Below are 10,668 nucleotides of genomic sequence, written 5' to 3' on the forward strand. Positions count from 1 at the left end.
GGCGAATGAATGTGCTAAAACTGGTGGTTGTCCCAGCGATTACGTCGCCGTTGCAATTTCAGTAATCTGCTTCTTCGTGTATGTATTGTCTTCTTCTTTTCATCTTCTTAGTTGTGAAAGATCTGGGTTTTATTATTTTACTGGGTTTTGCTTGTTTGACTCTCTTCTTGACTTGGGTCGGAAAAACAAAATCTCTAATTTTTGGGGTTTCAATCGTTTTTTTTTTTAATGTTCGTCTTGTAAGTGTTTGATATTATGTCTCATCGGAATTGCTTTTGTTTAAGATGACCCAAAGGATCTGTCTTTTTGTTTCGTTTCAGCTCTTTTTAGCTGGGAATTAGATGTTCTTACTCTTAGTATCTTGATAGCAAGATTCAAATACTTAGATTTGAAGTTTAGAAGCTTGATTTAATGAACTTCCCAAGTTGTTTTATTTCTCTGTCTAATGGATTTCACTTTTGTTTGTTTACTAGGCTTCTATCGCGTTCGGTCTTACCGTGTTTGATTCACAAGGCTCCTCGTACTAACAGTAGCAGTTTTTGGATCCCTGTTATTCAAGTTGTCTCCAGCTTCAACCTTTTGTTCTCAATTATGGTTAGACTACTTGATGGTTCAATAAGAAGAATTCACTTCTTTTGTTGAGTTTCTATACTAAGATTTCCTTTTAATTTTCTTAGATGTCAGTTAATTTGCTTCGAATCAGGACGAAACATTGGTGGCGATATTGCTATCTTTGGGCAGGTTTGTTTAGAAAAACCATGATTCCTCATCTTCATAAACAAGTTGACAATTAGAACTAACGAGTTCTTGCACAATTTGATCTGTAATCTTGTCATGTTTGGTTTTAGTGTGGATCGAAGGACCACTTGGATTCGGTTTGCTGATGAGCTGCCGTATAACTCAGGCGTTTCAACTATACTTCATATTTGTCAAGTAAGGATCAATCTCACTCAATATATGCTTTCGATTGTCAGGGGATATTGGATTACAGTTCTAATTGTGTTTCATGTTATTTGGCTATATGTATAATCTTTGCAATGTAGGAAACGTCTACCACCCGTAAGATCATACATTTTTCTACCCCTTGTTTTGTTGCCATGGATCTTTGTATCTGCAAGTAAGAATTCAAAACTCTGATTTGTACTTTGCAAATTGTCTTTGGATAATAACTCATAAGCTTTTTGGGTTTGTTTATAGTAATCCACGCAAAAAGGCCTCTCAATCGTCAATGCCACATGGGTCCTCGATGGACTTTCCCAGTTGCAGGCCTTCATGCTTTCTATGTCCTTGCCTTAATTGCATTCACAAGAGCTGTCCGACATGTAGAATTTAGATTTGATGAGCTTAGAGATCTCTGGAAAGGAATCCTTGTCTCAGCCACTTCAATCATTATATGGGTAACAGCGTTTGTGTTAAACGAGATTTATGATGAAATCTCTTGGCTTCAGGTTTCTTCAAGATTTGTGCTTTTAGTCACGGTATGAAAGCTACTTCCAAGATTTTGCTTTATCATGTTGCAGTTGTGAAAAAAAGCTCTTTTAATAACAGACTTGTGAGTTTCTTCTTCTTTCAGGGTGGGATTCTTGTAGTTGTCTTCTTTTCCATCTCGAGTAACCAACCTCTTCTTTCACAAATCAGCTTGAAGAAAAGAGAACACTTTGAGTTTCAAAGAATGGGTGAAGCTCTAGGCATACCTGATAGTGGATTATTGTTTCGAAAGGAGGAGTTTCGACCTGTTGACCCAAACGAGCCACTTGATAAGCTTCTTCTCAATAAAAGATTTCGCCAATCGTTTATGGAATTTGCTGATAGGTACTATATTTGATGTGTATGATCTTTCATCTTTTTCTCCCGGTTTCGCCATTTATTCAAACGAAATGTTTTGTATGTTGTTAGCTGCTACGCTGGAGAAACATTGCATTTCTATGAAGAAGTGTATGATCATGGTAAAATCCCGGTAGATGATTCGACAAGAAGAATCTACATGGCTAGACATATCATGGAGAAGTTCATTGTTGCAGGTTTTATTATCTATCCATCTTCTTTCTTCCTGATAAACCTGTCTCAGGTGTTCTGTGCTTAAATCTAACTATCAGTTTCTTGTCTGCAGGAGCGGAAATGGAAGTAAACTTATCTCATAAAACCCGGCAAGAGATCTTAACCACTCAAGATCTAACTCACCCTGATCTCTTCAAAAACGCATTAAACGAAGTGATGCAATTGATCAAGATGGTAAAATAACATCTCTCTTTCACTCTCTTCGTCTTTGAACTTACTCTCTTGAATCTCATTTTGGTTTCTTTTTCAATGGTTTTGAAGAACTTGGTGAGAGATTACTGGTCATCCATCTTCTTCATCAAGTTCAAAGAAGATGAGAGCTGCGAGGAGGCAATGCATAAGGAAGGATGGAGCTTTTCATCTCCAAGACTAAGTTCAGTTCAAGGCTCTGATGATCCGTTTTATCAAGAACATATGTCAAAGAGTTCAAGATGCAGTAGTCCCGGTTAAGGACTCTAAACTAGTACAGACCAGAACTTAAATAGATTGTTCATAGCAAATCAGTCCATATGTAATCTCTCATTTCACATTTCTTGTACATGTCTTTTTCTTACTCTTGTTATACCAAACTGAAAGAGACAATGTCCGGTTCCGATTTTGGTTTTGTTTTGAATGTGTATACCGGAGAAAACTTTGGAAAAATGAGATGTCTGGAACATTACACGTATAAGCCATCACCCGTTTCAAAATGATACCAGATTTTTTTATTAGAATGTAACTGATAAATGTCAAATTTTTTAATTATAAAAACATTTCATATAACATCTATAGCAAAGAACTCTTCACCCTTATGATAATTGTCATGTCCTTGCAGATTGATGATGTTGCAACACATGATCACACATATGACATATGGTCATAATGTTTTCCACAATTATCTAACGCGTGTACAACATCTTAACTTTTTATTTTCTTTACCGCTTGAGTTACTCTTTTATTATTCTAAAATCTTATAAATTTATGAAGAAACTTTTTTCCAACATAATGGAATATTAAAAATAAAAAAACAATTCTATGTGTAGGTAAGAAGTCTTGCCAGCGAATGAAAAAAAAAAACTAAATTAATGTTTCATTATTGTGGTGACTCTTTCCCAAATATTAGTGGTTCTCATCTCATAAAATATAAACATTATTTCCCAAATAAGTCTTTTTCTTCTTCTTTTTTTGGCTGTCTAACATAAGGTTTAGTATATCCAATATTCCAATTATTGGGGGCTGTCCCTTGCAACTCTTAATGATAGTTTATAGTTAAAATTGAAAGGAATCTTTCAGTTCATCTGAATTTCACGTAATGACTTGGGTTCAATATATATAGTTTAGCTTATGGTTATGGGAAATTCTCTAAATAGTAATTCTGTTTTGGTTATTAAGTATCTCTGTTTGGAAATTTACGTAAATACAAGTGGTATTGCTTCCAAACAAATGTATTCCTATTAAAAAGTAAATCTCTTTCTTGAAAAAAAAAAAAAAGACAAACTAAAATGATTTAACACAAAAGAATTATTTTTGAAGAAAATTATAATATTTTTGATTTTTTTTTTTAAAAATGATAATAATAATGTAGGACAAAGAAAAAGAATGAGAATGTCATCATAGTGGATAACTATGTCAGGACTCATGAGTTATTAAATAAACTATTGGGAAATACTATCAGTTTTGTTCTCAACGTATATTAAACTATAAAGATCCGTTGGATGGATGGATGGATGGATGGATGGATAACTTGTTCTACCACTCAAACTCTGTTTTGGATGCACACGTCTGTCTATACAATGCATACATGTATGGATCATGATGTTATACACCATTACAATCCAACACATACATTAATCACAATTATCAGAACTTTTTTTTTTGTTATAATGTTATTAAAGAGAGATAGAGAGAGAGAGATCTGAATGATATTGCTTTATAAGTCCGCATATAGAGACACCACATCTCTTTCTTTGCTCTTCATTCACTTCTCTCAACGCCAAATTTGCAGACTTTCCCAGGACCATAATTATAGAAAAAGAAAAAAAAAAAAACTTTCCTTTTTGGAATTTAAATTGTGAAAAATTCTCTTACCTTTTCTTCACCGTCAATACTCTCTAACAAAACATTCTCCGATCGATTCTTTCTTCTATGCTCTGATCAGACAACAAACTCACCGTGAATTTTCTATGTTCGAATTTCTCTTGAGTTGTTGTTGATGATGATGTTTATGATGGTTTGATGCAGATGGGTTTGCTGAAAGTTTCCTTTTTTACTTAAACAAGTAATCACTTTTATCCAGCTCCTTTTGATTTTGACTTTGATTGTGAATCTGGGTAATGATCAGATTATGGTATTTAATTAACATTTTCCCAAATTGGTTGATCTCTCTGATGGGTTTGTTCAATCAAAGTTGATTTCTGGGTTTATTTTGTTGGTGTTGTTGTTGTTTTGATCATGGTGAAAGGTCAAAACTTTTGAGTTTCCGTGTGCAGAGGAGAAGGAGAAGTCCTTTGCGTGTGACAAACAGTTATCTTTTCTTTTTAATCTTCCGTATCAGATCCATTTCTTAATTGAATAATCCTCATCATTGTTGATTCCTACACTTCTCTTCCAAGTTTCCTTCTTTTAAATTCTCTGTTGATTGTTCATAGATTCTTTCTTTGTTCGTTCTTGATTAGTCAAAGGTTTCAACTTTTTTGTGTAACCTTGCTTGTTCTTGACTACTTTGTTTACATCAGTTGATTTTGATCTGGATCCTTACTAGTTTCTGTTTTCTTATGTAGATCAAAAGTTTAGAGCTTGTTGAACGATACTTTCAGACTTCAGAATTTGCAGGTTTAGTCTTTGGGGATCTTGTTCTGTGTTTTCTACATATTTCAGACAAGTCAGAGTGTGACTTTGTCTTAGTTTGTGATCTGTAGATTGTTAATAATGGATGCTACAACGAGTGGAATCCCGGGTTTACAGTACATTAACTTACCGGAGCAACCGGTTTCGACTACTACTTCTCCTCCAGTGTCTCCATTTCAGAGGCCAAAACGTCATTGTTTTGGTGACTCAACTCCTGGAGAGTTTCCTTTAGCAGCTAACCCTTCTATTGTCCTTCATGTTCTCACTGAATGTAGATTGGATCCTCGTGACCTCGCTAATCTAGAGGTTTTTGTTTCGATAATCTCCAAAACTCTTTACTGAAATTTTTTAAAGGATTTGATTTGTTCTGCTGATTTTTTTGTTTTTGTTGCTGTTTTTAGGCAACATGCTCTTTCTTTAGCCAGCCAGCAAACTTTGCTCCGGACTGTAATCTATCGTTACCGGAGCTGGCTGCTCTTGACATGTGTAATAAAAGGGTGATCTTCAAGCCGATGAATGAAGAAGAACGTCAAGAGATGAAACGCAGATGTGGAGGATCATGGAAGTTAGTCCTTAGGTTTTTGCTGGCTGGTGAAGCGTGTTGCCGAAGAGAGAAATCTCAAGCAATTGCTGGTCCTGGTCATAGTATTGCAGTCACATCGAAAGGCCAAGTTTATACTTTCGGATATAACAACTCTGGACAGCTAGGACACGGCCATACCGAGGAGGAAGCTCCAATCCAACCTGTTAGGTCAATTTCATCATCATCGAGACTGAAAAGAGAAGAAACGTATATGCTCTTGGGTTGATGGAGTGTTATATCGTGATGTGTGCAGATCATTGCAGGGGATACGAATCATCCAAGCAGCTGCTGGTGCTGGTCGGACAATGCTAATAACCGATGACGGGAAAGTTTATGCGTGTGGAAAAGATTGTTTCGGGGAAGCTGAACATGGAGGGCAAGGGACTAAACCGGTTACAACTCCTCAGCTTGTAACATCTTTGAAGAACATATTTGTTGTGCAAGCGGCTATCGGGAATTACTTTACCGCTGTTCTCTCCCGAGAAGGAACGGTTTATACATTCTCGTGGGGCAAGGAAGGTATACTAGGACATGGAACCGAGGCTGCGGATGTCGAACCACATCCTCTGTTAGGCCCACTCGAGAATGTACCCGTTGTACAGATTGCTGCTGGTTATTGCTACCTTCTTGCCTTAGCTTGTCAACCAAATGGCATGTGAGTATCTTCTAATGCAGCTAGCTATCTAAGTTTAGACTGGTTCAACAATATTATAGGACATGTTCTATAATTTTGAAATATCTATACATTGTCTCAGGCACTAATAGTATGCTTATTTTAGGTCTGTTTACTCGGTTGGTTGCGGTTTGGGAGGCAAACTAGGTCACGGCTCAAGAACGGATGAGAAGTATCCTAGGGTAATCGAGCAGTTTAAGATATTAAATCTTCAACCTAGGGTGGTTGCAGCAGGTGCTTGGCATGCCGCGGTGGTAGGTCAGGATGGAAGAGTGTGTACTTGGGGTTGGGGAAGATATGGATGCTTAGGACACGGTAACGAGGAATGTGAATCAGTTCCTAAGGTTGTTGAAGGGCTAAGCCATGTAAAGGCAGTTCATGTTGCAACAGGAGATTACACTACTTTTGTGGTCTCGGATGATGGCGATGTTTTTTCGTTTGGCTGCGGCGAATCCGCTAGTCTCGGTCACAGTCCCGTCTTTGATGAACAGGTTAGGGCTTGACTATATAACATCATTTGTTTAGTTTGCGTAATCCGCACACTTTAGCGTTTTATTTTTTTGTCTGTAAAACCTGCGTTAAAGCTCATTTAACTCTTATGTCTTTGTTTTATCTTGTAGGGTAATCGGATTGCGAACGTGTTGAGTCCAGCGGTAGTAACATCGCTGAAACAAGCGAATGAGCGGATGGTTCAGATTAGTCTAACGAACTCGTTATATTGGAACGCTCATACGTTTGCGCTCACGGAATCAGGGAAGCTATACGCGTTTGGTGCAGGCGATAAGGGTCAGCTCGGAACAGAGCTTGGTAGAAACCAATCAGAAAGGTGTTTACCGGAAAAAGTGGATATAGATCTCAGCTAGCAATTTCGTTGGCAAGAATTGCGTTTGTTTGGATCGCAAGAAATTTGCGTGTTCTGTTTATGTATGTTTATAAGGTTGTACAAAAGGGGGAACAGAAAAGTTAAGGAACTTGTCTTAACATTTCATTGTATAGGGTTTTAGATTATTCTAATTTGTTGTTCATGGATGATTTAGGTTATGTTATTAATAATTGTCAAATAATCTCATTTAATCGATTTATTGTCTGATTCTTTGTATTTCATTTCTATAAAAGCCTAAATATAATGTTTTCTAATTTTTTTTCTTTTTCTTTTGGTTTGAGATGATTAAAAATACTTTCTTTTTTCTTCCATTTTTGTTGGGTTTTTAATTAGTGTACTAAAAAAATCGATAAAAGGAAACTTGGGCAAAAGATTTCTATTTATTAAATGGTTTTGCTATAATTTTTGATAAGATTGACTAATTGAGACAAACAGAAGAAGCTTAATTAGAAGTAGAAGATATATGAATAATAGCATTTTCCCGTTTGAGCAAAAATTAAAAAAAAATTGATAGAAAAAAAAAATAGCATTTTCCCTAGCCGTTAATATATATGGCAAACCTTATTTTTAGTGCGTTATCTTCGCACTTTGATCAAGCAACTATATAAACAAAGAGCCTCACTACAGAATTTTAGATATTAAATAAATAAATAAAAGACAATACCCCTAAAACATTTTTTTTAAAAAGTTTTTTGGGGAATACTAAATAATTAACTAAAAATAATGGCGCGCCTTCACGTAGCTTTCCTTCTTCTTATTGTTGCTATTTCCGTCGTGATTGTATCAGCTGCTGATAAACCACCATCAACCACCACCGCCTCAGCTCCCGCTGCTACAACTCCAGGTGATGGCAGTGAGGGTGATGTACCGGTAGATGACAATACTATTGGAACAACCGACGACGATGCAGCTCCTGCGCCAAGTGATGATGCTTCCGGAGATGAAGAGGTAGCAGTCGCTGGACCTATTGGAAGCGATTCTTCATACGCTAATTATCCGCCACCTGAAAAAACTTCTGAAAGTGGAGCCAATGTAGCTTCCAGTTTTGGTCTTGTCGTTGCTGCAATGGTTGGATCGTTCTTCTTTTTCTAGAATTATGATCGGCGCGTGAAATTAATATTTTCTTATAGATGTATATGTATTTGTCCGTCCCTTCTTCGAGTACATCGATATAAACTGGGATGATACAAAAATATTAAATATGATCAAAAATTTGTTTTCTTAATGACAACATGATTTTTTGCATTGCACTATATATTTTGTGATTTTTTGGTTTATTTATTGTTTATATTTTTTAATATGTTGTGAATAATATCAACTAGCTAACAACCCGCACTATGTGCGGTATAAAACAATTATTAAATGTTTTTATTGTAATTTTTATTTTCAAAATCTATAATATTTATTGGTAATTGGAATCTAAAATTCGATTGTGTAGTATATATATATATGTGTTTTTTTAAAAAATACATAAAAATTTTGTATAATAATTAAAATTTAACCCGTGAGAATTATTATAATATTAACACGGGTTAATATCATATGAACAAAGAGTTCTTAAAATTCATTTTAAATATTTTATGAAAATGTAATTAAAGGATACTGTATAATTAAGTTAGAAAGAGAATATAAGAATTTAAATTTAGGTGTTAATTATATTTTTGAAAAACTGATGTAAATATTATTAAAAACTAATGACAAATAAAGAAAATAGTGTCTAGAGCTCTGTAAGTGCGACACATCAACATTTTGTGTCAAAATGCTTCTCTTTTAATATATAAGGGATTTTTTAATATGTTGTGAATAATATCAATTAGCTAACAACCCGCACTATGTGCGGTATAAAATAATTATTAAATATTTTTATTGTAATTTTTATTTTCAAAATAAATAATATTTATTGGTAATTGGAATCTAAAATTCGATTGTGTAGTATATATATATATATATATATATATGTGTGTTTAAAATTAAAAATACATAAAATTTTTGTATAATAATTAAAATTTAACCGTGAGAATTATTATAATATTAACACGGGTTAATATTATATGAACAAAGAGTTCTTAAAATTCATTTTAAAGATTTTATGAAAATGTAATTAAAGGATACTGTATAATTAAGTTAGAAAGAGAATATAAGAATTTAAATTTAGGTCTTAATTATATTTTTGAAAAACTGATGTAAATATTATTAAAAGCTAATAACAAATAAAGGAAATAATGTCTGGAGCTCTGTAAATGCGACACATCAGCATTTTGTGCGAGAATGCTTCTCTTTTAATATAAGAGATATTTAAAACCAATTCCCTTATTACTTTTCAAGCAAGACAAAAGATACTTTGTAACACACACATTATTAATTAGTTTCATGAGTGTTAATTAAGTTCATGTAAAAAAAAAACCTTTTACCGTGATGTGTTTGCTTTGGTTGATTATTAAACAACAAAGAGCCCTAACCACTAAGATGTTAAGTTTAAACCAACTAAACAAGAAGGCTTAAGTTTATTATTTTCCAAACCAGGACTGGCCCGAAGGTCTATGACGCCTAAAGCAGAACCGAAAATGATGCCCTTAATCCCAATTATTATTTTTAAATTCCAACTAATTTTTTTCTAAACTTAAAAAAATAAAATTTCAGTATAAAATTATACACCAAAAATACAAGCAATCTACAAAAGCAATCTACGGAGATTATATAGAAAATTTAGTATAATCACTTTGATCTTTGAATTACATTCAAGTTTTGAATTGTAGAAAATTAGAATATTTCAAGTATGAAGTGTCTGAGAATCTGAGAATCCACCATATGCTAAGTTTGACTGACGTTTCGCTCACAAAGTTTTTGTTTTTTTTAAGAAAGAAGAAAAAAACATAAGAAAACAGAGAAAAAGTATAGGATTGTAGAAGAAAAAGAAAACATATTGGAAGAAGAAGAGGAACGGTCAAAGGGGAGTACGGGGATTTTTTTTATTCACTAGTTCATTAGTATAATTGATATAAGGAAATGTAGATAAAAAGAATATTTTGGATTAGACAAAATAGGGAAAAAGATGGGTTCACGTATACTTGTATAGTTGTATTTAACGTGGGGCTGGTTTGAACCACTACACCAAAGGGACATATATAATATGATGCCCCTAAAATACTTACAATATTTGGCGTCTAAAGCCCATGCTTCATGAGCTTTAGGTCAGGGCCGGCACTGTTCCAAACCAGTAACGTAATAACAGGCCTGCGTAATAATATGGTCACGTCTTAAGAACCAAACTAACACCGTTATAAAGCCTTAATTTACTTTTGTAAGCTTCACGATCTTCTACTAGGTGTGAATCCCTTAGATTTCAACATCGATGTTTTGTCTGTTGGAACTGAATTTTCAGAAACAAGTTTCAGAAAATTGCAGGTTTTGGGACAATGACTTTCCGGTGACTTTCCGGCCAAATTCCGGCCAAATGGCTGATCGGAATTGTCTGGTCGATAGTGCAATGGAAAGCTGGTAACAAGTACTACAAGATGGTATACTCATACATCAAAAACGGAGTTGATTTGAATGAGAAATAAGAGTGTGAAGTGAGCTAATTGGGATGGTTTGGGAAATATCCCACATCGGAAATATGATTGATTTTTCACTCATATATATATA

At 34.4% G+C, this 10,668-nt stretch overlaps 3 protein-coding genes across 5 annotated transcripts; all 3 read left to right on the plus strand.

The window, feature by feature from the left end:
* Positions 1–2,671, plus strand: LOC104710398 (regulator of G-protein signaling 1-like; the record flags this gene model as incomplete). Its single annotated transcript, XM_019229743.1, is given in 10 exon segments — positions 1–78; positions 474–594; positions 678–741; positions 849–933; positions 1,044–1,117; positions 1,198–1,478; positions 1,574–1,812; positions 1,897–2,021; positions 2,111–2,232; positions 2,320–2,671. Coding segments are annotated over 10 exon segments (1,378 nt in total), but the record flags the coding sequence as incomplete, so codon positions are not given.
* On the plus strand, positions 3,940–7,227 carry LOC104710399 (ultraviolet-B receptor UVR8). 3 transcript variants are annotated; one of them, XM_010426978.2, is made up of 7 exons: positions 3,940–4,315; positions 4,818–4,869; positions 4,956–5,190; positions 5,286–5,635; positions 5,721–6,122; positions 6,247–6,631; positions 6,761–7,227. In XM_010426978.2, exons 3-7 carry the CDS (start codon positions 4,966–4,968, stop codon positions 7,001–7,003), a joined length of 1,605 nt encoding a protein of 534 aa, XP_010425280.1. In that variant the 5' UTR covers positions 3,940–4,315; positions 4,818–4,869; positions 4,956–4,965; the 3' UTR covers positions 7,004–7,227. The 3 variants fall into 3 exon arrangements, with proteins under 3 accessions (XP_010425280.1, XP_010425282.1, XP_010425281.1); XM_010426979.2 differs by lacking the exon at positions 3,940–4,315 and adding an exon at positions 4,361–4,718; XM_010426980.2 differs by lacking the exon at positions 4,818–4,869.
* On the plus strand, positions 7,678–8,276 carry LOC104710401 (anther-specific protein BCP1-like). The gene has a single exon (XM_010426981.1). The coding sequence runs from the start codon at positions 7,747–7,749 to the stop codon at positions 8,113–8,115; it is 369 nt and encodes a 122-aa protein (XP_010425283.1). The 5' UTR covers positions 7,678–7,746; the 3' UTR covers positions 8,116–8,276.

Source organism: Camelina sativa, chromosome 9 (assembly GCF_000633955.1).
Source record: "Camelina sativa cultivar DH55 chromosome 9, Cs, whole genome shotgun sequence".
In the NCBI taxonomy this organism is placed as follows: domain Eukaryota; kingdom Viridiplantae; phylum Streptophyta; class Magnoliopsida; order Brassicales; family Brassicaceae; genus Camelina; species Camelina sativa.

Excerpts from the sequence above, each read along its gene's own strand:
- LOC104710399 (XM_010426978.2), top strand. The coding sequence starts at position 4,966 with ATGGATGCTACAACGAGTGGAATCCCGGGTTTACAGTACATTAACTTA. Across the intron at positions 5,636-5,720 it reads GCTCCAATCCAACCTGTTAG|ATCATTGCAGGGGATACGAA; the intron begins GTCAATTTCATC and ends TGATGTGTGCAG. Across the intron at positions 6,632-6,760 it reads GTCCCGTCTTTGATGAACAG|GGTAATCGGATTGCGAACGT; the intron begins GTTAGGGCTTGA and ends TTTATCTTGTAG.
- LOC104710401 (XM_010426981.1), top strand. The coding sequence starts at position 7,747 with ATGGCGCGCCTTCACGTAGCTTTCCTTCTTCTTATTGTTGCTATTTCC.